General features: G+C 39.5%; 3 protein-coding genes across 3 annotated transcripts; all 3 read left to right on the plus strand.

Annotated features, from left to right (window-relative positions):
• Positions 1–122: 122 nt before the first annotated feature.
• Positions 123–9,248, plus strand: LOC117439248 (globoside alpha-1,3-N-acetylgalactosaminyltransferase 1-like). Its single transcript, XM_034075094.2, has 10 exons — positions 123–1,064; positions 1,268–1,357; positions 2,463–2,495; positions 2,944–3,078; positions 3,261–3,369; positions 4,093–4,191; positions 4,476–4,592; positions 6,987–7,120; positions 7,871–7,948; positions 8,174–9,248. The coding sequence occupies exons 2-10, from the start codon at positions 1,347–1,349 to the stop codon at positions 8,334–8,336; spliced, it is 879 nt and encodes a 292-aa protein (XP_033930985.1). The 5' UTR covers positions 123–1,064; positions 1,268–1,346; the 3' UTR covers positions 8,337–9,248.
• Positions 9,198–12,443, plus strand: mpc1 (mitochondrial pyruvate carrier 1). Its single transcript, XM_071207045.1, has 4 exons — positions 9,198–9,286; positions 10,681–10,777; positions 11,280–11,412; positions 11,631–12,443. Exons 1-4 carry the CDS (start codon positions 9,212–9,214, stop codon positions 11,653–11,655), a joined length of 330 nt encoding a protein of 109 aa, XP_071063146.1. The 5' UTR covers positions 9,198–9,211; the 3' UTR covers positions 11,656–12,443.
• A 5,092-nt stretch (positions 12,444–17,535) lies between these two features.
• Positions 17,536–24,762, plus strand: kifbp (kinesin family binding protein). Its single transcript, XM_034105017.1, has 13 exons — positions 17,536–18,039; positions 18,632–18,730; positions 19,055–19,134; positions 19,305–19,363; positions 19,661–19,785; positions 20,224–20,317; positions 20,568–20,680; positions 21,334–21,483; positions 21,670–21,744; positions 22,438–22,600; positions 22,734–22,908; positions 22,984–23,169; positions 24,176–24,762. The coding sequence occupies exons 1-13, from the start codon at positions 17,575–17,577 to the stop codon at positions 24,312–24,314; spliced, it is 1,923 nt and encodes a 640-aa protein (XP_033960908.1). The 5' UTR covers positions 17,536–17,574; the 3' UTR covers positions 24,315–24,762.
• The last annotated feature ends 2,738 nt before the right edge of the window (positions 24,763–27,500 follow it).

Raw genomic sequence — 27,500 nt, forward strand, 5'->3', positions numbered from 1 at the left:
AGTTTTAGTTGAAGACCCCTGGTTTACACCAAACTTGAAACGCTAAATGTGACATTGAAGAACTTTTCATCAAATGAAATGAACAAAACAAGCTTTAGGGTATGTTATGACACCATGTGACATTTCTTATACTTTTGACTTGATTTGTTCATAGTCCAATTCATATATTGGAAGCGTGTGGTGCAGTGCGTTGGTGTTCGGATCAGGTTCAAACCCCACTGCAGTCAGCATGTCGTTGTGTCCCTGGACAAGACACTTCACCCCAAATTGCTCCTGTGGGGATTGTCCACAGTATTGTTAGTCGCTTTGGATAAAAGCGTCTAACAAGTGACGTGTAATATAATGTTATATAAGAGAGCATTGAGTTAATTATTTCTTCCCTCAGTTAAATGGGAGTGATTGTACTCACATAAATAATTAGTTAAGGTCACACACTCATTAAGGATGTGTTGTAATGGAAAATAAAAAGAATATGGCACCTAATTTTTCTAATGTGTTCAGGACTTGTATGGTCTTTAACCTCTTTAAAAACGACCGACCAATTGGTAGATATTTGCTAACATCCGCAAAGCTCGAATTTCTAAAATGCCCCTTTCTAAAAGCCCCCCTTTTGACAGGCTATATTACACTTATCTGTTCCATTTAACATGTCTTATCTTATATTCAAATGATTCACTTTCTGTTGTTGCAGTTTAGTCACTTAACTGAACACACAATTTCCTTTCAGTGACAATATGCTTGAACTGAATAGTATTTCATTTAGCTGTAAATGTGGTTCACCCTCAAACTGCATTCTTTGATGTTTGGTTTTACTGGTATCCTACAATGCATTTAGTTTCAGCACTAAATGGAAGAATATGTGCACAAATAGGCAATAAAAGATCATCAGAATTGTCAAAGAACAACAACATCAAAAGAGCTTAATTATTGCCCTGTACTGGACGTTATGCCCTCTCTTGTTGAAAGCTGGCAACTACTGTATTCATTTGTACAGTTTGTTAACTCGTATCTCTGTGTGTGTACAGGGCCATCTATATCTTCGGGAATAATGAGTCACTCTGCAGGTAAATTAGCTGTGAGACAAGTCAGTTGAAAAGGAGTAAAATCGGCTAACAAAACCAAACAAAACAAACATCTACCACTCACACTTGACATAGAAACAGGCTGTAGATAATATAACATTTATAAATGAAATACTTTGAATATTCCAATTTGTTCCTTACTTTATTATACATTTGGTCAATTTAATCCCTGTCTTTTTTCAAAGGTGTTTGGAGCAAAGGCCCCAAACTCCTTTGAGCCTTTGCCCGAACAGCGGCAACGCCTGGAGGATCCGAGACCTAAAAATGCAAACGGGGTGAGAAAGAATTTATCTTTTTACTAACAGGGAGAAAAAGTCACATCCATCTTTTTACAGTTGCTGTGGCTGTTAGCCTCCTCACCCTGTTGTTAACTATTTACTAAATATCCAACTGCTCAGAACAGACAATAAACGGTATGAATCTTTATTAGGGCATAACAGTAAGAGCAAAGTATCACTAGAGAAGCTTTCCAGTGATACTTTTATTATTGGTTAATGTTTTACAATGGCAGCACCAGCTCAGTGAGCAAGTTAAAGATGTCCCTGCATGCCCCTCAGGAGTTTGAAAACACGGGTTGGCGCCATAAGATGACGTTGTATACGGTTTATCTCTTATGTCGTCCACTGGGTAATGTTTCTTTCAGTGTTCTTGTTCTCTGTCTTTGTAATCAGTGGTGAACGGATTACTACATTTTATACGTAAAAGTAACAACGGATGGGTTAAAGGCAGAGAACAAATGTCACTGTGTGTGCTGTGTGCTCTGCATGTGTGACCATTAAAGAGGGTTTCATCCCTCCCATTCTACTAAATTGTTAAAATACTTTCTTATAATTAAACGTTGTGCATTCAAAATCTTAGTGAAGTAAAGGTACAACACCATTGACATCAAAATATACATGTATATAAATACAAATATGAAGAATCTTTCATTATAATGGCCCATTTTAGAATCATATGAAATTACTTGATTATGAAAATTGTTGCATATTTGAATTACATTGTATACTGCTGCTGGATATTTGAAATTGTAATTATATGAATAGGTATATTTTTACTAGTTTATTTATATTTTGTATGAACTAATAATCAAAAAATAGTATTAATCAAAGTAACTAACAAAAGCTGTCTAATAAATAGTATAGGGAAAACAACAGTATTGTCGAAATGAAGTGGAGTAAGGGTAAAGTATCATAAAAGGAAAATACTCAGTTAAAGAACCTCAACATTGTACTTATTGTGGAACAATACTTGGTGTATATAATACTTTGATGTACTAACTGATACTTGATGTATTTTCTGTACTTGTTTTAAGACTCTTTTTACCCCACAATTACTATTTTGAATACTAAAGATACATGTATTCGTTGCTCTTTTTTTTAGACTGAAATATGCTCAGCCAAGCACACTGAAAGGGTAAGTTATTTAAACAGATATTTTTTGCAGTGTAAACATAGTCTGTTTGTTTACAATAATGGATTTCACTCTTATAAAAATATGTATAGAATGGACTTCACCTTAATGTAAGTAAGTAATTAAGCAATCTAGTGTCCCTATACATTTGTGAATAATATAATTCATAATATGTACAACATCTTTTAGAGGTTAGGTGACTTAAAGAACAATGATTTTTTTTTTAAGTGTGTTTAAGGATGCAGTATAAACTTCAGTGGAGTCTGCTGATCAGGACACACTTAACTTGGCATGTGTTTTAGAGAAATGTGCATAATGCTGAAAAGAAAAGTCAGTATATTAGTTGGTATCAGCTTATGCTACAACTTATTAAATATTGAATATATCATACAGACCCAAACCAGCTGGACCAAGATCTGAAAACGACTAAATCTGTATTTGATTTTCCCAGACGCACAGATGTGAACGCAGTCACAAACTGGAATGCTCCTCTGGTTTGGGAGGGGACCTTTGATCCAGTGGTTATCGATGCTATATACAAGAAAATGGACCCACGAGTGGCTGTGTTGGTGTTTGCTGTTGGCAAGTAGGTTCGCAGGATATTCTCACAAGGAGCTATGAGTTGATATAGAGATTCTTGTAAACCTGAACAAGTAAAGCTGTTTCACATAAATACTCCCTACATTTTGATATAATGATGTGTCTTGTGTCGCTGATCTTGTCTTATATTAATTGTTAACACTTCTAGCATGCTCTTTTTTCATCCAGATACACAAGTTTCCTGAAGGGCTTCCTTGAGTCGGCCGAAAAGTATTTTCTTATTGACTTCAGGGTCACTTATTACATCTTCACAGACAACGAAAAAGAGGTCCCCAAAGTAAGTTGTTGTTTGTTAATGTTTAAAGTTATTTTCTGCATTGCCCGGCAGCTAAACCATTGAGAATTGAAATCTAAAATATAATGATTATACTCTCTTGTATGGATTGCTTATTCTTTTAAAAGCAAATAAAAATGAAAAGGTATGGTATATCGAGATGTTGTGTGCATTGAGATTGAATCGGAATTGAAAAAAATATTTTATAGTTCACAAAAGGAGCGAAAAGCTGATGAGTTCTCCGAGAAAAGGGACAGAAGAACTTCCCAAAATCCAATGTCTGCTAGATTTTGCAACATACATTATACAGTGAAAAGGAATTGAGTCTTAGGAGTTATTGCAGACATTTTGGGTTGTTACCATATGTAACACTATTGGTACTATATGGAAATGTTTTAACAACACGAGAGGATAAAACAAGTCAAAAATCCCTCCAATATACAACATTGACCAACCAACCATTAACACTATAAGAGGAATAATATAGAAAAAGTCATGCAATGCTGATTTACGATCAAAACGTTTGAAACTTGATAAGATCAGCTTAATAGCCCAAAGGATTAGTATAAAGTAAGTATGTCTTTAAATGTGAGCCTTGTGGATATCAAAATAACCCTTTTTTTAGATCAAGAATACAACTTTAAATTTTTTACTAACAATTCTTCTAAATACACCAAATTAAATGTAAACATGTAAACAAGTTATCTGTTTGTCTTTGTTTATCAGATTAAACTAGCTAGGGGCCGAAATATCGCAGTTGTCCCCATCCCTGGAGCTGGGGTGCTGGGCAGGATGAAATGGGCCACCATCACCATTGACAACCAGGTAAGAAATTAAATGCACAACAAATCACCAAAGCTAGTGCCTTTTTCATCTGGTTGGTTACAGTAACCAATGCTGTTAAATATTGAAAGCTCAATTTTTACTAGATAGACAATACAACAGACCTAAAAACAAAACAAAAATTTATATATGAGCTAGAAACACCACCAGTGCCATCTCTCACAGATATGCATATAAAAATAGTTCCCTAAATTATTATTATTTATCAGTCATAAAAATCTATCCATGATGCATTCAGTCTCACATTTCACCTGTTATGTTTGCAGATCCGTAAGGAAATGGACTATCTTTATATGATGGACATCGACAGCGTCTTTCACAACCGTTTTGGAGCAGAATCTCTCAGTCGACTGTCTGCTGTTCTTCACCGTGGCTACTACAAGGTTTCCCTCTTTTGTTCCAATAGATTAACGGCTAACTTTATCCTACGGTACGTTTTCTGCATTTCAATGTCTCAAAACCACTGAAACTAGTAAAACTTTCTGAACGATTAGCAATACAGTAAGCCTAACAGGTGGAATAGTTTTTTTTACATTGCATTTAGCTGACGCTTTTATCCAAAGCGACTTACAATAAGTGTGTTCAACCAACAAGATACAAACTTGAAGAAAACAGAATCATATAAGTACATCAGGTTTCATAGAGCAAAAACATTTCAAGTGCTACTCTACTGGTTTTAGATAAGCCAGCCCTTTATTAGTATATAAGTGCTTTGTTAGCAGTTCTTTGTTAGTAATTCTATCGATCGAATTGGAGTCGAAAGAGATGAATTTTCAGTCTCCCCCATAAGATGTGCAAGCTATCTGCTGTCCTGATTTCAATGGGGAGCTCATTCCACCATTTTGGAGCCAGGATAGCAAACCCACGTGTTTTTGCTGATGGGAACTTGGATTCCCCTCGCAGCGAGGGTGCAGCGAGCCGTTTGGCTGCTGCAGAGCGGAGTGCACGTGCTGGGGTGTACAGTTTAACCATGTCCTGGATGTAGGAAGGGCCAGATCCATTCGCAGCATGGTACGCAAGTACCATTGTCTTGAAGTGGATTCTAGCAGTTACCGGAAGCCAGTGAAGGGAGCGGAGGAGCGGCGTGGTGTGGGAAAATTTAGGAAGGTTGAAGACCAGACGAGCCGCTGCATACTGGATGAGCTGCAGAGGTCGGATGGCACATGCAGGTAGACCAGCCAGGAGGGAGTTGCAGTAGTCTAGGCGTGAGATGATGAGAGCCTGGGCCAGAACCTGCATTGCTTTCTGGGTCAGGTGGGGACGTATCCTCCTGATGTTGTAAAGCGTGTATCTGCACCAGCAGGTTGTAGCAGCGATGTTTGCAGTGAAGGACAGTTTGTTATCTAGGATCGATCAGACCCAGATTCCTTGCAGTCTGAGTCGGGGAAACAACAGAGGTGCCGATGTTGATAGTCAGGTCAAGAGTGGGACAATCTTTTCCCGGAAGGAAAAGCAGTTCAGTCTTGTCAAGGTTGAGCTTGAGGTGGTGAGCAGACATCGACTGAGAGATGTCCGCTCAACAAGCAGAGATGCGTGCGACGACCTGGGTCTCTGAGCGGGGAAAGGACAGAATTAGTTGGGTGTCGTCAGCGTAGCAGTGGTATGAAAAACCATGCGGGCTAATGACAGATCAGAGCGAGTTTGTGTACAAGGAGAAGAGGAGGGGACCAAGAACAGAGCCCTGAGGGACCCCTGTAGTTAATTGACAAGGGTCGGACTCGGACCCTCTCCAATGGCGCGTTTCCACTGCAGGCCTCGCTCGGTTGGTTAGGTCTTATTAGGCCCGGCTCACTTTAATGCTGCGCTTCCATTACAGTTTAGGAACTGGGGTAGTTACTATAGTAACGCAGTGTAGGCGGAGCCGTGACGTCATCTTCAATGAGCGCCCCAAAGAACAACACAGCCGTTAGCTCTTAGCACTCAGAGCTCACAGCTCTTCATATCTGTTCAGAAACTAGACAAAAGTTAAACAAGTACAAACCACAGACTGCCTGTGTCATGGCGAATACAGTCGCTGGTTTATTTATGTCTGTATAGGCCGTTGTTGTGAGTGTGGACGGTCGGAGCATATATAACGTTGGCTTAGCCAAGCTCCATTTAGAAAACACGCATTTTAAAAGGGTTTTTCTCCTGCCGTCTGTCTGCAGACTTGTCAAAGCATTAATTCATGGTTTTTACTAACCGGTATCAGTATGTTGTTACTTCAGCATCATTTTGAAACGTGTATTACAATTAAATCACGGTCAAATATGTTCATCTTGTTGTAGTTGTAGCCCCCTTGCCAGCGATTCTCTCTCTAGTTTAGCATACTCAGCCCGACTCAGCCTGGTTGTTCCTGGCCCTTGAACCACGATTTAGTCGGGCCAGAAAAAATGTGAAAAAGTAGCCCCGGGCCAAAACTAGGCCAAGTGGAAGCGCAACCAAAAACGGGCCCCGCACGGCTCGGCACGCTTAAAGCGAGCTACCCGCTGCAGTGGAAACGCGCCATTAGTTACCCTGTAAGTACGGTCTTTGAGGTATGAGGTGAGGAGGGAAAGTGCAGAGCCTGAAACTCCAAGTTCTTGGAGAGTGCGAAGGAGGATCTGATGATTCACCGTGTCGAATGGAGCAGACGGGTCCAGAAGGATGATGACAGAGGATCAAAGATCTTATCAATTTACTTGTTATGTGTTATGACACAGAGGACATTGCCACATTTGTTGATCACCAAGTCATCATCAAGTATTAGCTATAGCCTCTCCTCCCTGTCATGTTTTGTCCATATCTTATTTTATCAGAACACATTGAGGGACGGGTTTCCTTATGAGCGCCGGCCAGCGTCCAGGGCATTCATTCCTGCTGATGAAGGAGACTACTACTACACTGATGCTGTCTGGGGGGGGTACCTGGAGGATGTATACAAGCTAGTCAGGTAAGCAGAACCATTGACATGTTATTAAGATGTTTACATTTAGCTATTACTAAATAAGTTTAAAGTATAAGACCCTGGACACAGTGGACAGGTACAAATCCTAGCCTTTCAAAACCTGTTATATTTAATCTAAAATAAAGGCAGTGTTTCAACCCCATTGTGCGCAAATGCTCAGCTCGACTTGACTTATCAGAATCAGAATTTCTTTAGTGGGTAAGTGGGGGGAATTTAGGGTGTTGCAGCAGCAGATAAAATGCAAAAGGTAAAAGAGAAGACTGAAAAATTTAAATAAAAAGGAAAACACTCGCTATTAAAACATATAAAGTGCACCATGGTAAAAAACAATGCGTTCATCAGCAACCAAACAGAGGAGCATTTACATTTTGTAAAAAAGGTGTGGTGCAGTTGTGCTAGTTGCCATTTGGTAGCTATTTAAAAACGCTAAGTTGTGCAGTATGTCCGACGACATGTTAGTGACCTTTCTCTGACCAATGAATGGTCTGCATTGTTTTAATGTCACATTACAGTATTGGCTCAGCTTACTTGGACTAACTACAACTTTTCTCAATGAAAACCACGTTGAGAAGAGCCATACCATGCATTGGAGACACAGCTTAAGAAAATATATTTTTCTGAAACAATTAACTCTGTCTCCTTGACATTTTGACCATTCAAATCTAATATAATGCAAAATTAATTTTAACTTTAGCAAAGTGTATATGACTTCTTCTATCTCTTTCATTTCATTAGATACTGTTACAAGCAGTCGGAGGAGGATGCCAAGAATAAGATTGAAGCTATCTGGCAGGAAGAAAGTCACCTCAACAAGTAAGTTTCACAATTGAGTGCCTCAGTTCAAGTGCATTTCTGTTCATTCTTATTTTAAAGGACACATTTCCAACCTGCTTATATTGTCAACTTCTATCTATTCTAACTGCTAGTATTTCTTGTTTAAAACAAGCTTGTGTTTGTGGAACAAATCAATACAGAATTGTGATTGATGTATTATACAACATAGACATATTTACTGTTGCCTGTTTTTCTATCATTCAGGTACCTGCTGTACAACAAACCAACCAAGGTGCTGTCTCCAGAGTACCTGTGGTCAGATTACGATGGGATACCAGAAGACATTCAAGTTGTCAGGATTTCCCAGTTGATCTACGCAGAAGAAAGGGTGGACATTGATGTCAAGTCACTGACATTTAAAGAATAATAGAAGTGGGTTGAGTGTATGGGTTGCTTTTTATATTCAGTTTTTATTTAACAGTATGAATAAATTACTGAAATAAATAAACAGATTTTAATCTCTCTGTAGACATTAATTAAAGTAATCTTGATGGTGTACCTTGTGGTTTGTGGTGGAGGTTATGTACTGTATAGCAGTCCTTCATTCTTTGGAACTTACTGTAATTTCCATTTGACTGATTTTGTTACAGCTAAATGTCAATTTAATTCCCCTGTGTTGATTGGAGGGTACGCCTGTACAGGGAGTGGTGAGAACTGGCTCCTTACTAAGAATGAGAGCATCTTGGTCATAAGTGAAATGGATGTTTTTCTTTTTGCATTTCATAGAAACAAATTAAAGAGATGATCCTGAACCAGAAGGAAAAGGATCTGTCCCCTATTTTGCAAAAAAAAAAAATATCTTACTAAAGAGAGAAAGTCAAAGAGGAAATTGATAAAAAAAAATGCAAACACGTCTTTTGTGTGCAAATATTCTCAAATATGTAGGTATTTTGTGTAGTCTGCACTCTTGTAAGGCTTCCAAATATATTGTATGTTTAGTTTTTTAAATGTTTTTGGTTTTGGTTTCAATGAAACAGTAATTCTCATGCAAGTTATGTATGGAAGCTTCCATTGATGTTTATATATTTTCTTGAAAAAAAAGTGAACTGTCTATGGTTCTTATTATACATCCATGATGGTGGACTGAGGTAGCGCTGCGTCATTGCGACATTGCCGTAAAGCGCCAATGTTGTGGTCGGAAATTGCACCAGTCGTCCTCTGAGTTGAGCTTTCAGTCGCCCTTCAGCAGAGAAACAGTGCTCATCTCGGTTTAAACACACCACACCACACCAACGTTAAACCATGGCAGGGGTTATTGCACGGAAAGCTATCGACCACCTGAAGAGCAAGGAGTTCAGGGAATATTTGATGAGGTATGTAAATGAAACTGTTATATTTTCTATTGGCTCTCATGCTAAAGTAGCGTTAGCTCCGGTGGCTGTCGTGTGACATACGAGGGGTATAACAAGGGGTTGGTTTACTGCTGTGTTCTGTCTAACATATGTTTTCATAAAATCTAATGACAATTGTCAACAATGTGTTTGTTTAATTGTGTTATAATGGTATCGTTTCTCTCAGTTGTCTGCTAGTTTTCAAGGACATTTGCTCGCCTCTTTATTCAACGTTAATACGACTTTCTCATTTAACTTGTGTCTCCAGTTTGTGAGGTTGCCAATACATTGAGAGAAGATTGTGGATAAACTTGTTTTTTAAAGCATATCTAACTAATTACGGTATGTTATTAACATTGGTGGAGTACGAATTCAGATATCTTAGTACAAGTAGCAATACCACAGTGTAGGAATACTCTCTGGAGTTCAAAATGTATTATACGCATCAAAATGTACTACCAAAAGTTGGTCAGTATTCCAATTAATATACTATATTATTGAATAGTTATGCTGCGTTATTGTGAGCGTTTTAAATGCTGTAGCCAGTAAATATGGGGCTTTTTTGTGCTGTTAATACTTGCAGGGAGCTTTACCAAGGGATTACTCCTTTTTAACCCTAACCTGCTATAACCCATCTAAGCAGAGAGCACTACTATATAATGTGTACATGTTTCCCTGGCGCTAAATGTAGAGCAAAGGCTAAATTGTAACGCAGTGACGCAAGTAGCCATCTTTGTTGACATTTGTAACAGATGAAGATGGTTATCCCCCGGGGGTTATTTTTTGAAGAGATTTGTCTTTAACAGTTAGTAAAACATTTAGAAGGTTATATAAATAGTGTAATTGTAGGGGAGGCTTTCTGACAGAACAAGGCTTTCTGTGGTGGCGTGTTCTGTGTAGAAAACACAGATTAGTTTGTGTTATGAAGACAGTGGACTGTGAGCATTTGTAATGTTTTCATCCAGATACTTAAATGTTACCTCACTCATTATTAATTCATTATGGAACAAAGAAGTATTTTTTACTTCCTGCAAAGCCGTGCTTTTTAAATTGTAGCAGTTTGCTTGTCATATTTTGTGAATGTATCTGTCCTGAAACTGACCTATGTTCTGTTTTGCATGGCAGCAGCTCTTGTTTGGCCCCTATCTCATATCTTATTTATGTTCTTCTCTCTTCTATGTGGCCCTGAAAAAAAACAACGTGTCCAAAAGCACAGTAAGTACTCATCCTTGTTGTTTGTCTTATTGCTGTCAGTATATTTCTATCTGCGTCTCACCTTATCTGTGATTCCCTTCGGTTATGTCTAGCTTAAGCTTTCTGTTTGTCTCCTACCTACATATGCTTAAAACTATATTTCTCCCTTTGTGTTTATCTGTACAGCATTTCTGGGGTCCAATAGCAAACTGGGGTCTTCCTATAGCCGCCATCACAGATATGAAGAAGAGCCCTGAGATAATCAGTGGCAGGATGACCTTTGGTAAGATAAAGCCAGATGTAGACACACAAGAGCACACAACCGTTTATGAATAACTGTGTTAGGGTTTGGTGTGTCAGCTTAACATTTTATCAAGGTTTCTTAGAATTAAATGATTGTAAACTACAGCTGCAATTTCTCTCTTTAGGTAACAGAAGATATTTTATTTGACTGCTTCTTTTATACCTCACATTCTGAATTCAAGAAGGCCTCAAAAGAACGGAAAACTTGGTCAATGTGTTGTACAAAACATCAGGTCTTTATTGGAGTATATCAAAACAAATAGGAATAGAATACATATTTGTCTTTATTGATGTTGCATTGAACCTGCTGTGATGCAGGAACATTTTAGACTTGATATGGTTAATTATATATGGTAATAAAGTATGTTAAAGAAATACAAAAAGTATATAGATTATAACAAATCAGTGCCAATCACTTAGTGATTTAAGAGAAGAAAACACTTAAATAAACCATTGCCTGTATGTTTTTTCCATCCTCTCAGCTCTGTCCTGCTATTCCCTGCTCTTCATGAGGTTCGCCTACAAGGTGCAGCCACGTAACTGGCTGCTGTTCGCCTGCCATTTGACCAACGAGTCTGCACAGCTTATCCAGGGAAGTCGTCTCATTAAATACAAGTAAGCAATCATTTATGGTGGGATTTCCTGTTGTCATTAGGAACAGATCATGTATCATGAAACGCTTTTTTCAGATTTGTACTCTGTTATGATATGATATGATAATGAGACCTAGAATAAAAAAACATATGTCCAAAATCCTTTTATAATCTTTGACATTTAAGGTGAAGGAATAAAAGAGAAATGTAAGCACTCTGACTGTTTCTTTTTCATTGCAGCATGGACAAGAAGAAGGGATCTTAATGGCAGAGTGGCGCCCGACTGCTTCAACAGCCACAATAACCTGAACATTAAAACTACTGAATATAAACATGTTATCTCAATGAAGCTGTGCCACTTTCGCCATTTAAACCAGATGTTACCAAGATTGATCATCCTCACAAGTTTTAATCACTTTTTACTACACAGACAGAAAAAAAGAATTTGCTTTCCTTCAAGAATTTGAGTAAACTGCTGTGATTTAATTACATTTTTGCTAAATTCATCATGACACAAAATATAATCTGGGTGAATGTACACTTAGCTAACCAGTCTGACAGTTAGCTGTCTTTCACACTGGCTGTTACACTCGTTTTAGGTCATCAGCAATAATAGTTGTGTTGCTTTCTAACTGGCTTATTAATGGAACAAATAATGATATGTCAATGGGAACTCAGCCTGAGGTCAGTTTGTGCAAATGTGTCCACACCATGGCACATATACTTTGCTAAGCACTTTCATTCATTAACCTTTACTTAAATGCCGAGGACACACATAGAGCTAAGCTCTTTGTTTGTTTTACTCTGGAGTAAAAATGTTAAGCTGAACCATGAAAACAGAATGTGTATGAAGAGCCGATATGGCTTTATTACACTGTAATAAATAAGAAAAGCTGCTTCTGTCAGTGCTGACCAAAACATGTACTGTGTGTTGTTCTCATGTCATTCACATTAATTTATTGTCATTGTATAATAAACATTAGTTTTCCCTAATTATTCATTTGAATCTCTGGCGTTGTCCAAATAAATTGGCTTTAACCAAGTTGAACACAATTAAGCAAGTGAGTGATTTATTCTTTTAAAGTTCAGCTTTGTGATTTTGTTTTTAATCTGATAATTGTTTTTGTTTTAAAATCATGTTCCATGACTCATTGGCAGGAATGAGTCCTTCACAAAGTCAGATATTCTACCGTGGTAAATGTCAAGGAGAACACGGCTGTGTATTTACACTCAACACTTTGCTCTTCATCCTAATGCCATGTTAGAATAAAACAACTACTGTTTTCAACAAAGTTCAAAGATACTGTAGTGGCTATTTGTCAACAACAATAAAACTTCAAAAGGCCACTGAGGCACCAGGGGCCTATATTACGAAACTGGTTCAACCTAACCTGGATATGTTTGAGTTAGCCGGTTGGCCTAATCCAAAACATACGCGCTCTCGCTAAACGGTACTACGACGCGGGTTATCAAGTGGATCGCTCAAGCCAGCCGTGTCCTATCGAGTTAGGTGCGCGTTCACATGAAACGGGGCCGGCCCTGACCAATTGTGCAACTGTATTTCGTTTCCTATCCATTTGAACATGATTTAAGTGGGGGGTGGGGGGACCGGAGGCATGCACCCCCGGGAAGACTTTTTTTTTTTAATATTGAAGTTAAAAGTATCAATCTGGTGCACTTTGAGAGCAACATTAGGAGATCTATGGATACATCTCTCAACACCCATATGAAACAGAACTGTAAGCAGATTTTCTTTTTCTTTATGGATATTTTACAAATCACTCCCCTTTCAAACTGTATTCTTGTTTATTAATAACAACTTTTTTGTACTGTCAGTATTTTATACCTGTTTTTCATGTATTCTCTTTTTTTGTATAACTATAATGATCATATAAAGGTGTGCCTTTACCTCACTGAGCTGAGGTTATCAGAGCCTCTCAGTCTTTCAGGAGAGAGCTCTCTAAAGCTCTCCCCCCACGACCGCTTACAATGTAAATTCTAATGTTAATAAAAGCACACAGAAGCTGTGTACGTTTTTTGGGAGTCTGATTTATTTTAAATGAATACAAATACAAAATTAAAACCTATAATTGCACACTAAAACCATTATTTCAAAAAAAAAGAACAATTTCACATAAACCTCTGGTTTTTACTGGGACTGGGGCAGTTCAACTTGATTTGGGGGGGGGGGGTGCCATAGTGTATGGGTGCTGTAAGCAATATATGCGTAGTTCTGTTAGTATAAGATAATAAGATGTACTTTGTTGATCCAAAATCGGGATTTAAAAAAAAAAAAGTCTAACTTTTTTGTTTTGCTTTTGTTTTTTGGCGCCCCCTATGGGTTAATGCGCCCTTAGCATTCGCCTATACTGCCTATGCCGAGGGCGACATGAAAGGGGTGGTATCTGGAGCATTCGACCAATCACAGACATGGAGAAGCTCACTGACAGCGCAGCGTCATACTTCGTGAATGAAAAGTCAACTTTAATACTAGTCAAAAATGAAGAAGTTAAACTTTAAACATCCATGACTTAAACACTTGATCCAGGATCAAAGCCACAGAGCTGCACCTGCAAGGTGAATACAGCTGGTAACAGAACAAGTGTTTGAATGCGTACATTAACAGGTTTATGATATCACTGCCCGTCTAAAACACGATCTGACTTTAATTACATTTGTCTCGAGTGTTTCCTCAACTTAATGTGTTGCATAAAATAATACTTCTGCATACAGTATGTGACACTGTGAGTGTTGCACGGCCAGATACGGCTCAGCTGACTCAGATAAGGAGATATATGATACATTATGAAGTGATATGCCGCGGACTGTACTTAATGTTACTCTGATCCGGTTACTTATGTTGTGGCAGATATTTAAGTAAGCTTTCTTAACGCTAATGTTATAATAGTCAGATTGCTCTGAAGATGGAGGTGATATTCTATTAATGTTCACGTTCACACAGTCGGTGATTTTTGCCGGCCGTCTTTCCTGCAACGGCAGCTTTTCTGCATTTCCTTTCTCCTTTCTGACTTGATCGCTTTAAACTCCGCACACTGAGCTCTGATTGGTCAGCAGGCGGTGCTTTCACTGAGTTGAGCTCTTAGCCTGCAACCTAACCTGGTCCCGACCAGGTTAGCTGCTTAGCATATATTACCATGGAGATCTAGCCTGCTAAAAAGAGAACCAGCTTCGGATGACCGGAAAGTCGGAGTTTTCCCTGCATTTAGCTGGCTAAGCGAAAATCCTGCTTCGCAGTATACCCCCCAGGCAGTGTTGGGAAAGTTCACTTTCTACATGAACTAGTTCAGTTCACAGTTCACAAATTTTAAAATGAACTAGTTCAGTTCATAGTTCATAGTTCAAAATGTTGAACTAAAGTTCATGGTTTCAAAAATGAACTAATTTATAGTTTATAGTTCTTTTTTCAATACGTTGCTGCGAGCTATTATTTGTCTCCTGTACGATGTTAATGGGATTTGGGTGGTAGTGGATCTGTTTTGGCTCTCTTTTTTATTCGCCACTCACACATACCGTGAAAGGCTAGTCGTGTGCTTATTCTCAATGTGCCGTTTAAGGTTTGTTGTCGACGCCGTCGATGTACGGACTTGCTTTTTCAAACCGGGCGGACACAGTTTACAGGCAAACGTTTGATTTTTTCCGTCTGAGTCAGTACTGACTTTAACGTAAAACTCGTTTAAATGCTCATACGCCGACGCCGGAGAGCAGGGGTGGGGAACCTTTTTCCTCTCAATGGCCATTTCAATTTTTACAATATCCTCAGAGGGCCGTACAAGTTATTGACATCTGCTTAAAAAAACTAAAATCACAGCGCATTCATTTCATTCTGTGCAAAGAAAAAGCAACCTCTTAATCCAGATATCTCACCATGACTCGCGTATGCATGCACGTGCAGGGTGTGGCGTGCTCCCCTGGGAAGATTTTTTTTAAATGTTGAAGTTAAACATCTGGTGCACTTTGAGAGCAACATTAGGAGATCTATGGACACATCTCTCAACACCCAAACACAACTGTAAACAGATTTTCTTTTAATTTATGGATATTTGACAAATCACTCCCCTTTCAAACTGTATTCTTCTTTATTAATAACTGTCATATAGTATTTTATACCTGTTTACTTTATTCTCTTATTTTTTTTATAACTATAATGATCATATAAAGATGTGCCTTTACCTCACTGGTTGTAGAAAAAGCTTCTTATATCCGTTAGCATAGCTAGCTAACCAGATGCTAATGATAACAACACAGTTATTGACTGTCTGATCAGTATGACAGATGAGCAGATCGCCACTGGGCTTTCAACTAAAGACACAGACACGCAGAAACTGCGGCATGTGTATGGATTTATCGGTACTGCAATTTCTGAAGTGCTGGAGTGGCTTTCTGGTGCTCTCCGTCAGAACTGCACCCCTGTCAGTCGAGACATATACCACGTGATGACACGTTAGGCTCGTGTTGTGTTCAAGGACCCTGACCTTGGCCAGGAAAAACAGGCACTCGCTTGTTTAATTTTTTTGCGGTCTAGATTTCTTTAATTTTTTTATTTTTTGCGTGTGTTTATAAATTACCTCGAGGGCCGTACCAAATTGTCTCGCGGGCCGTATACGGCCCGGAGGCCGGAGATTCCCCACCCCTACCATAGAGTCTCAATCTGAGCGAGTGCTGCTCCAGCTGCTCTCGGCTTCGTCCATACTAATTCATTCATTCATTCAATGCTCGCCGGTTCCGCGGCTCCACATTGTTTGTTGTGAGGAGTCTGATATATTTAATATATTTATATTTTAGTGCGACAGCCAGGGGTGACAGGCGCGTACGCGTCACAGGCAGCTTGCTGTTGCCAGATTGGGTGGTTTTCCGCATTATTTTGAAGCCTGTTTACTGTGTGTTTTAACTGGGATTTCGGCTGAAAGGCATATGAAATCTGGCACACTTTTGAACGCCGTTATATAATACAGTGCTGAGAATGAACGCACTTTTGAACGCCGTTATACAGCGCTGAGAATGAACGCGTTCTCAATTACGTTCATCTAGCGGAAATACAGTACGTTCAGTTCACGTTCGCCCAAAATATGAACGCGTTCATGAACGATCGTTCATTGAACGCGTTCAGGTACATCACTGCCCCCAGGTATAGTGGATCTTACACAAATCATGAGTTGGTAATGAGTCCATTGTCCAGACAAGGCATCAACGTTTTTGTGGTATTTATTAGCTTCACCTTGGCAAGAACAATACAGCAAAAGGTGTTGAAATGTTTGCTGAACTCAGCCCTGATACTGGTAAAAAACCATAGACCTTCCCGGTGCCCACTGACTGCTGCTGTGCCCTGATTGACTTAAATAAACTCAGCTGAGTGCCCAAATTAACCTATCACCTTCAAAATAACACAACACAACTTAACTTAAATAATATGGCTGTAAATTAATTAATTCTACAAAACAAATAAATACATTAAATAAATGTGAAAAATACTGAATAGCTTCCACAGATACCAATCAAATTACAGGAAATGAATCGTTATTTATGCATTTCAATAAAAAGGGAATCGATCAATATCTTCAAAACCAGTTGTCAAAAAGCGATTCTAATCCTTTAACCCTGTAACCACTTAGGGCTATTTAGTCAAACATCCTGCACTTTTACTTAGCTAAAACTGTATAAGTGTTATCAGCAAATGCAGTTGCTTATAGAGCCTATTATATTTTTGCGGTAATATTGTTATTTGTTAAAGAGGTTATTTTTAATGCAGGCTATGCTGTTGGACCGTTTAATCAAAAACCTTGCATCATATGTCACTCGTGACCATTCTGAAGCAATACGAAAATATGGAGTTGACTAAAAAGTACAATATATCCCCCTGAAATTATCTAGAGGTAAAGAGAAGCAAAACATAGAAACACTGGTAAAGTACCTATGAACATTGTTCTAAGCAGCTCTAAACTCATTTGTTATATTACACCACTGCTCACAACAAATACATTGGAGACACTCAGTAAATAAAGCTCATACATAATCAGAATAATATCCTGTCCTACAAAATCTTGCGCGGTAGATGGCAGTATGCACCTAAAAGTTGGTATTGCAATCCACCAAAAAAAAGCCTCAGAGAAGAAGAGTGGTAGTTGTGGTATCTGTAGTCAAAACGAAAAAGAAGAAGAAGATAAACATGGCGTCCGTCAGCAGTGATGAGTGGAGAGCTATTTGTGACAAATTCACCAACGCCCAGAATTTAACCGTTGTAGAATCACTTAATGACCCAGACAATGACCCGTTCCGCTCCAAATACAAGGCCAGGGAGCTCCTCAGGGAGATATACTGCTCGCTGAAGAGTTTTGAGGCCGGGGAAGGTGAGGAGGAGAGCAGCGGAGAGACCGGAGAGAGCGGCGAGCAGCTGCCGGTGGAGGCTCCGGTAGACGGGCAGACTGAGGAGGCGTTCAGTCAGGGCTTCTGCGGAGACTCTCCAGCCGGGCTGCGGGCCGCTAAACTCGGGGCGGTGGAGTACTACCTGGGCGTCAACCATGTGGACACAGAGGAGCTGTCCGCCGGGCAGGAGCATCTGATGAACAGCATGAAGCTGCTGGGGAGATGCAGGGTATCATCGGAGAATGTGTCACTGTTTATCCATGCCAGGGTAACGTTAACGATTACTTTCTTAACAGTAATGTTGACAAAAATGGTGCAGTGTGACCACACATCACAGACTGACTGATTTATGTTGCTAAATCCCAATATAACTGACAATGTCATCATAAACAATGCCATTTGTAGGCCTGTGGGACAGCAGTTTGCACCACCATTCCCTTTTTACACACTTTAATAAAAAGTAAACACTACCAAATCTTCCTTATACTACTGGAATTACTAGCACATTTCTCATACAATTTAGCACATTTCTGCACTGTACTTCCACTTTAAAACGTCTATACGTTTATTGTGCAGTAAGTGGTGATATTTTGTATTGTTGTCCTTTGTTGTTTATTTATGTTTCTTTTATTTAATAATATGTTTTATAATTTTCTTTTTAAATATCTGTTCCTATTTTTCCATTTCTAATTGTATGCATGCACAATTTTATATCAAGGCAAATTCCCTTTATGTGAAATCCTACTTGGAAATAAACTAAATCTCGATTCCGTCAATTGAGTAAATATCTATTCTAATGCAGTAGGAGATCAGATGAGGCTTATTATCACTAACCCATGTTTTGTCTGTTTGTGTAACAGAACCAGTTGGGCATCCTGTGGGCCGGCCGCGATGAGACGGAGACCGCTCAGGGATTTCTTGAAACGGCTGAATCTATCTACCAACGTTATATGAAAGAGGTAAGGTTGGTGTGGTTTATGGAAAATCTAGAGAAAATAAATATCATAGGCATACATAATAGTATACATAATTATTGTATTTTTCGTTAAGTAAGAAAATGTGTTTTTTGCTTTTGACCATTTTTTTTCATGGTGCTACATTATGACTTAAATGTGTTCCTAACCTCAAATGAGAATAACATGTGTACACAACTAGGTAGCAAAATGGGATTGTGGCCTAGTTGTTGGGTGTTAAAAAACACAACATCAAACCACAAAAGTGATAGCCGAGAATTTGATTATTGCAACTGCAGGAGCCATCGTTTTAAAACAAATGTTTTCTAGGATGGAAGTCCACCCACTGACATGGCAGATTACTTCAGTACTGAAGAGAACCAGTTGACACATCAGGAAAGGACCAAGAGGTAATTTGTCACCTTTAATATCCCCATACAAAAGCTGTATGTACATTTACAGAGTGTTTGCATGATGTGTGGTCATTGATGTACACTGGGTTCGTTTCTTTCTCTGTTATGCTCTGCCTTCCCCTTATATCTTTTTCCTTTTCACTCTTTCTCCAACTTCCCTTTTCCAGGTTTGAGTTGGCCTACACCCATACCATGTACTACCTTGCACAAGTCTATAAAAACCTTGGTGAGTTTGATGTTGTTTGAGTCAAATACAACAGTATACATGTATTGGTTTATGAAAAAGTCATACTTAATCATTTATGTAATATACATTCAATAATATAAAACATATATATTGAACTTAAGAGTCTCTAATTGATTTAATCTAATGAGTAATGTTTTGCTTTAAGGAATGTCTGAAGACTGCTTTTGATCTGATTCAGAATACATATTTATCTATGTAATCATAATGAAGCATAGCCTTATTCTGTTTAGCTCCTGGTTTAGTGGTTGATGGTAATGAAAGTGTTTTATCTCCCAGGTGAAACTGAGCGTGCTGCCATCTACTGCCACAGCACCCTGCAGAGACAGTTAAAGTTAAATCAGTTCAGTCCTATGGAGTGGGCTCTGAACGCTGCCACACTATCGCAGTATTACATCACTAAGGTAGGGCACAGGGGGATATTAATTGATTGAAAATTATTGATTTAAAACCTCTGAAACATTTAAAAGGATTTTACATCAATTTGAGACAATAGTTTGCTCATGTCAGTACGTGCTGGTTATTACCAATATAGACAACATAACTGTATAATTTCTTAATACATGATTTCATCAAATTATTATTACATTGAAAGACGATTCATTATTATATTCAATTATCGCCATACCCTAATTTGAGTTTGTACTCATCCAAAATGGTTTAATCTGTCTAATCTATCTGTTTTACCTTGCTTTTACAAAGTCTTGTTGTTCACGTCTTTCACATTTTTTAAGTGAAATAATTTTGATTACAATGCAATACAAGTTTGGTTGTAGTAGGCATGCATGTTTGTAATATCTAATTCATTTCAGTATTGAAAGGTGTGTGTGTGTGTTTTTTAGGGCCGATACATGGAAGGCAGACATTGTCTCTCAGCGGCAACTGTCATATCGGGTTTGGCAGGAGAAGTTCCTTCTGAGGCCGCAGCACAGGAGAGTAAGCATCTAAATCTTGCATTAATTAACATATCAAAGCAAACGTACATATTTGCCTGTTTCTATTGTCATTTTTAACTGCAATTAGGAAGGCAGGAGCAAACACAGCTGTGAAGCAAAGCTTTGTGCAAGTATCTTACCTCCCTTCCTCTGTGTGACTCCTTCCACCTCAGTCACTCTCACTTCATCCAGATATATATCATTCCTGCTGGCATATCCTAACATGTTTGTGTATCTTGTGTCTGACCCAGGTGAGACAGAGAGCGAGCGCAGGGAGCAGCTCAGGCAGAAGAGAGCAGAGATCGCGAGATGTTGGATAAAATACTGTCTCAACATTCTGCAAGACTCTAAGAAGCTGCTAGAGGTAGTGTGTGTGTGTGTGTGTGTGTGTGTGTGTGTGTGTGTGTGTGTGTGTGTGTGTGTGTGTGTGTGTGTGTGTGTGTGTGTGTGTGTGTGTCACTCAGTATAAACCTCCCGAACAACGAAGGAATCCTAACCTTGTTGTGATTCCACACTACCTTACAAAACTACCAAACTCTGCCTTTGTTATTGTGTTGATTGAGAGACCCCTAGTGACAGAAAATAAGATAATCATAATATTAATAATATTGGGAGGGATGAAACCCTCTTTAATGGTCAGTGCCACACATGCAGAGCACACAGTGAAATGTGTTCTCTGCATTTAACCCATCCTAGTACCAGGAGTCTAGTACTAGGAGCAGTGGGCAGCTATTGTACAGCGCCCGGGGAGCAGTGGGGGTGGGGGGTTGTCCGGTGCCTTGCTCAAGGGCACCACGGCAGGGCAGGAGGTGAACTGGGACCTCTCCAAGTAGCAGTCCACACTCCATATTTAGGTCTGGTCGGGGACTTGAACCCTACGGCTCCCAGTCCAAGCCCCTTCTGACTGAGCCACTGCCGGACAGATATTGTATCCGATATTGTAGGTTTGAAGAAAATCACTTGTAAGGGCTTTTACTTAAAGTTGATGGTTGTTGTTTTGAATTTATTTGTGAACAGGACAGCATTGGGGAGCTGGATACAGATCGTCAAGAAGAAATGAAGAGAGGGAGGAGACTTGAGGAGGAAGAGGAGGAAAAGGAAAGGAAGAGCGCTATGCTGTTTGGCTCTGAAGACACCTTTGACTCCATTGCTAGCCTGGAAGAGAAGGTTAATACACTTTCTAATGCTACTGCTGGTTCTGCTTGTACAGTCATTATAATAATTATTGGTGTTACAGATCATGTTGTACTACATTAGGAAACGCATTTAAAATTACTGTCACCAGAGGGCGCCATTCTGCAAATAAATACTAGACCCATTTTAGGAGCTCAAACTCTGCTTTCTGTTTTCCAGGTGCGCTGTTTGTTGCCAATGGACTTCACCGAGGCCAGAGCCATATTTCTGGTGGGACAACATTATGTCACACAGGTTTGTAAAGCCCACTGACACACTCACACTGAAACTGGGTTGAACAGACTAATAAAACATGTAGACAATCTTACACCAGTAACCAGACACACCAACAGCAGTGGAGTTATTGAAGTATCCATACTAGCTCATAAGATTAAACATTTTAACTAACCAATGCTTTTGAGTTATGTCATGTATTTTTACTTCCCAGCGCAGTTTGTAAAGCTTATTGAGATAGTTTCGAAGAAGAAGAAAGACACTAGTTCCTACATGAAACTGATAAATACAAAATAAAAATAGAATAAGGTCTGTCAATTATTTCGATTAGCCTGCTCAGGATTTATGGAAAGAGAAGTTTCTTTTGAGTTTCTCAAATTAAATATTTGTTGCCCTAGTTCCGTTAAACTGGAGGATGTAGACATTTTTTACAGCCAATATCTCAAACACTCAGCAACACACATCAAAACAATCTATATTGATTGATAAAACCACAGGAGAAATATCTGAGTTTTTTATTTTGGCTTCAAATGTCTCTTTAAGTTAGTATTACTAGTATAACTGTGTATTAAACGCTAGTGAGTAAAATCATGTGTGGAGCACAACACCAAGATTTCATTAAGAAAAAAAACATGGCTCTTGGGTTTATCCCACAGTGTATAGTTACAACTGCTAAACTTTGTAATCTCTCCGACTTTTCACTTAATCTTGCAGGCCAAAGAGTACTTTCAGATGGACGGCTATGTGACGGACCACATAGAGATCCTGCAGGATCACAGTTCTCTGTTCCGATCCCTGGCTTTCTATGAAGAGGATCTGGACCGGCGCTGCAAAATGCACAAACGAAGAGTTGATATGATGGAGCCTGTCTGCATGGGTAGTTGCATTTTCCATTTGTCTCTTGAGTATTTTCAATGGAAAAAGATGACACAATATGTTGTCAATGTTCAACGCAAATGTCCATGTAAAGTGACATGATTGATTGAGTCTGACTCTCTGTTTCACTACAGAATTGAACTCCAAGTACTACCTAATGATCCGCAGACAGATGATGTTTGAGTTGGCTGAGACCTACAATGAAATGATGGACCTGAAGCTGACGCTAGCCAACAGACAAGATGAAACAGAATCTCTTGACAGCCACACCATTAAGAAATTTAACAATCTCTGCTCTGCTTCTGCCAAGTGAGTGATTGTGTTTGTAGGAGCTGCGTGTTAGTGCATCTGAATATATTGGAAATCCTCCCTTCTCCTCTCCAGGTACTTCCAGATGTTCCTAGACTCTCTGTGTTCTCCGGAGGGGAAGCAGCCGGAGCATCTGGAGGAGGAGGTGCTCCGACCGGCTCTGGTGGCTCGCTTCAGGGTGGCCCGACTCTACAGCCGGCTGATCTGCTCCTCACCCCCCGGTCAGGTGGAAAACCTTGACAAGTCGCTGGAACACTACAAGTAAGAATATAGTGTATTTGTAAATATATGGCAATACATAGGGCTGGGTTTAAGGAAAGAAAAACGATGTTCCAGTTCAATTCAATCTTCATTATCATGAACCAAAATATGGATTTAAAACATCAGAAATTAGACTATTAATATATGTACGAATAAAGTTTCTACTGGGCAAACCTCTGGAATTTTACTTTTTTAAATGTCGGCGGCTGCTCCACAGAAGTCACCACCAGGCAGCGCTGCCAAATACATTTTAAGTGGTGTCAAAAATGTCTCTGTGGTATGTTTCATATCAAAGCAATATTTGTATTCTAACTGGAGTCGGATCCAATCATAAATTAATCCATTGAGGATATCAGTGGGGAAACTCAGCCCTAGTCATACACCCAAGCACTTTCTGGGTTGCATAATCGAAAATGTAGGAGAAGTGTGCGTAGGTTGACATGATGTGGAGGCGTTAGGAAATCAGAAAGACGCATTAAGAGGAATTGTGTGCCCGACGTGTCTTGGACGTAATATGGTCTTTGTTTACATTAGCAAGCATCGCTAACACTCAGAGATGTCCTGTACTGGAGAGAGTATGTGTACAAAAGTAAGAAATAAAAAAAGTAACTCACCTTGTGGTAAACCGGCAAGAGAAAAAGCATTTGAGCTCCATACTGTTACAGAAATAATCCTTGATGTGTTTGGAACATGAGATGGCGTTTAATCACGGCAGCATTTTGCTTCATCTCCGGTAGAATTAAGGGCAGGCATTAGCTCCCCCTCCTCCTTTTTTTTGTTTCAAGCTAAGGCCCCCGAACCTGCAGTTCTATAACAGGGCTGGAATAGAGGGATATGACGGATGTCTAAAATGCATGATCTGTTTGGTATTTTGAGCAAAATAGACATGTTTTTTATATATTTTTATATATCTTTATATATCTGAGACTCATAATATATGCCTAAAAATAGCATAATAGGAGACCTTTAATGTGTTGACCATCACTTTCACCCTACACCTGTCTAGATATGTGGTGGATTACTGTGACTCCCACCCAGAGGCCGTGGCCACAGTGGAGACGGAGCTGGAGCTGAGTCGGGAGATGGTCGGCCTGCTCCCTCTCAAAATCAACCGCATCAAAGCAAAGATCCCCGCCAACAACTGAAGGACGCCCCCTCTCTCACCTGACTGACTAGTTGTCTACTAAAAGTGTAACATCTCCCAAAAAATTAGTCGGTCGATCTAAATGTACCACCTTTTACAGTCAGTGGACACTCCCTACAATTAGAGAAACTGCACAGTGAAGGACTTTGTTGCTTATTTAACCACATCTTTCTTGGCAGTGTTCATGCTGCATTTACAAGACCTTTGAACCCATCACACACTGTAAAAATGTGCTCTCCTCTGTAAAGTAACATTTGATTTGAACTCAAATGCCACAGTTAATATACTCTCTTCAAAATTAACATGTAAATGTCTTCCTCACTAATTGAGATCAGTTGATAATAATCAACTAATAATAATTGTTTGGTTTCATTTTATTTTACTATCGTATGTGACCGAGTTCTGATTCATGTTGTTTTCTATGTTAAACATGTTTTTTTTTTTATCACTCATTGTCAAGCACTTTAGCACACTGAACTTTTGTTTCTTCAGCTACTATCTGATGTTAAAGGTCCCATGTCATGGCCATTTCCACTGATCATAATTCCATTGTTGAGGTCTACTAGAATAGATTTATACTGTGCAATTTTCCAAACTCACATTGGTTTCTCAAACAGCATCTCTGTAAAGTATGTGTATTCACTCTCTCCACTAAACGGCTCGTTGCAGCTCTTGCCCCCCCCTCCCTGTGAGCCCAGTGTGCTCCGATTGGTCGGGACCCGTCGGGACGTTGTGAATCGCGCTAAGCTCCGTGGAGGTGTGATTTCCTTGTTTAGCGAAACACAGCGAAACTCACCCTGAGCACACACAAAGTCACAGCCGAAGTAAAAACAATAAGTGTGGCTTGATATTGAGTAAGAAAAAGGTTGATAAACGCTGTGAGAATGGGTCTGCAGAGAGAATTTCGCCGCGATCCCAACTGTCTGTTATCAGCCTGCAGCCAGGGAGGAGAGATCAGCTGAGCTGCATGCACTGAGTGTGTGAGGAAGTCCGTGGATTGGTCAATTTGGACCAATCAGCGGGGGCCTAACGTAACGGTTCCGCGGACGTAACGTAACGGCTCCACGGATTTGTCCATTTCGTTCCGGGGACGACATGACATCATGATGTCCCCGGAAGAATCAAATGGACAGTGACGTATCTCCAACGAGGCGTTTTGGGGAGGTATTTTCTGTTTTAGAGTTTTACTCCCTACATGGTGTACTTTGAGGGTTTTGACTCTGCAGACCGTTTACATGCATAAAAACCTTCATAACACACAAGGGGACGGGTAATAACCGGAAAAGCATGACATGTCACCTTTAAAACAAATGTTAAAGCCTACAGATACATGGGTCAGTGTAACCATGGTAATAACAATAGGCAGCCATCAGTGCAGATGGGCTTAGACTACTGACAGGTTGTTGTTGTTGTTGCGCCTTAAAACTGAGAAGCTTTTTCTGCAAACTGAGAAACAGTCATAAAGTGGGCTTATTCGTGTTGGTTCATGAGGTATTATAATCTGCATGATGCCAGATCCCAGCTTTGACCAGGGGCCTATGCTACGAAGCTGGTTCAACCTAACCTGGATATGTTTGAGTTAGCCGGTTGGCCTAATCCAAAACATACGCGCTCTCGCTAAACTGTACTACGACGCTGGTTATCAAGTGGATCGCTCAAGCCAGCCGTGTCCTATCTAGTTAGGTGCCCGTTCACATGAAATGGGTGGTATCTGGAGCATTCGACCAATCACAAACATGGAGAAGCGTACTGACAGCGCAGCGTCATACTTCCTGAATGAAAAGTGAACTTTAATACTAGTCAAAAATGAAGAAGTTAAACTTTAAACATCCATGACTTAAACACTTTATCCAGGATAAAAGCCACAGAGCTGCAGCTGCAAGGTGAATACAGCTGGCAACAGAACAAGTGTTTGAATGCGTACATTAACAGGTTTATGATATCACTGCCCCGTCTAAAACACGATCTGACTTCAATTACATTTGTCTCGAGTGTTTCGTCAACTTATGTGTTGCTTAAAATAATACTTCTGCATACAGTATGTGACACTGTGAGTGTTGCACGGCCAGATACGGCTCAGCTGACTCAGATAAGGAGATATATGATACATTATGAAGTGATATGCCGCGGACTGTACTTAATGTACTCTGATCCGGTTACTTATGTTGTGGCCGATATTTAAGTAAGCTTTCTTAACGCTAATGTTATAATAGTCAGATTGCTCTGAAGATGGAGGTGATATTCTATTCATGTTCACGTTCACACAGTCGGTGATTTTTGCCGGCCGTCTTTCCTGCGACGGCAGCTTTTCTGTATTTCCTTTCTCCTGTAATATGACTTGATCGCTTTAAACTCCGCACACTGAGCTCTGATTGGTCAGCAGGCGGTGCTTTCACTGAGTTGAGCTCTTAGCCTGCAACCTAACCTGGTCCCGACCAGGTTAGCTGCTTAGCATATATTACCATGGAGATCTAGCCTGCTAAAAAGAGAACCAGCTTCGGATGACCGGAAAGCCGGAGTTTTCCCTGAATTTAGCCGGCTAAGCGAAAATCCTGCTTCGCAGTATACCCCCCAGGTGAACTCTAATATATACTCTTGTATATTTCTTTCCTGTCTGTGATGAATCACAATGTTATCTTGTTTGTTGTACAGCAGATAATGTATGTTATGGTGATAAACAAGTAAAGAACTACACACCTATGACAAAATATCAGCTACTGATCGTCCTAATTTCTCAAATCTGCTATGGAGCCCCGCCAATCTTAATAATCTTAATATGCCGAATCTTCATGGAAAAGGGTAAGTGTTACTTATGGATACATCTTTTTGGAACAGTTGGTGAGGCCAATGATGTGCCTTTTTTTGTGCAAAGAGACGCTGGGTGTTAAATGAGAGTTGTTTTTCTCTGGTATATCTCCATTTAACAGAAGTATCAAGTGGATTTAATAACTCTGGATCCTGAGTAAAAAGCTAAAATTATATAAAATGTAGGACCAGATGAGTTTAAGCACTTTTTTTCCCAGTCTATTAAATTACCTCATTCAGATAAATGTCTAAAATGGTGTCTATTTGAACTGAAATATCTCCTAAACTGAGTGTTTCACACTTACATCTTTTTGTTAATTTGATATTTATGTTTGTTTCCAACAGTAATAATGAATAAAGTGTGCGTTTATGACTCTAAAGG

Source organism: Pseudochaenichthys georgianus, chromosome 3 (assembly GCF_902827115.2).
Source record: "Pseudochaenichthys georgianus chromosome 3, fPseGeo1.2, whole genome shotgun sequence".
In the NCBI taxonomy this organism is placed as follows: domain Eukaryota; kingdom Metazoa; phylum Chordata; class Actinopteri; order Perciformes; family Channichthyidae; genus Pseudochaenichthys; species Pseudochaenichthys georgianus.

Coding starts and splice junctions, on each gene's coding strand:
- kifbp (XM_034105017.1), top strand. CDS start 17,575: ATGGCGTCCGTCAGCAGTGATGAGTGGAGAGCTATTTGTGACAAATTC. Junction 19,135..19,304: donor CATCAGGAAAGGACCAAGAG/GTAATTTGTCAC, acceptor TCCCTTTTCCAG/GTTTGAGTTGGCCTACACCC. Junction 22,909..22,983: donor CTCTGCTCTGCTTCTGCCAA/GTGAGTGATTGT, acceptor TCTCCTCTCCAG/GTACTTCCAGATGTTCCTAG.
- LOC117439248 (XM_034075094.2), top strand. Junction 2,496..2,943: donor CAGCCAAGCACACTGAAAGG/GTAAGTTATTTA, acceptor TGATTTTCCCAG/ACGCACAGATGTGAACGCAG. Junction 3,370..4,092: donor ACGAAAAAGAGGTCCCCAAA/GTAAGTTGTTGT, acceptor TTTGTTTATCAG/ATTAAACTAGCTAGGGGCCG.
- mpc1 (XM_071207045.1), top strand. CDS start 9,212: ATGGCAGGGGTTATTGCACGGAAAGCTATCGACCACCTGAAGAGCAAG. Junction 9,287..10,680: donor GGGAATATTTGATGAGGTAT/GTAAATGAAACT, acceptor TTATCTGTACAG/CATTTCTGGGGTCCAATAGC. Junction 10,778..11,279: donor CAGTGGCAGGATGACCTTTG/GTAAGATAAAGC, acceptor CCATCCTCTCAG/CTCTGTCCTGCTATTCCCTG.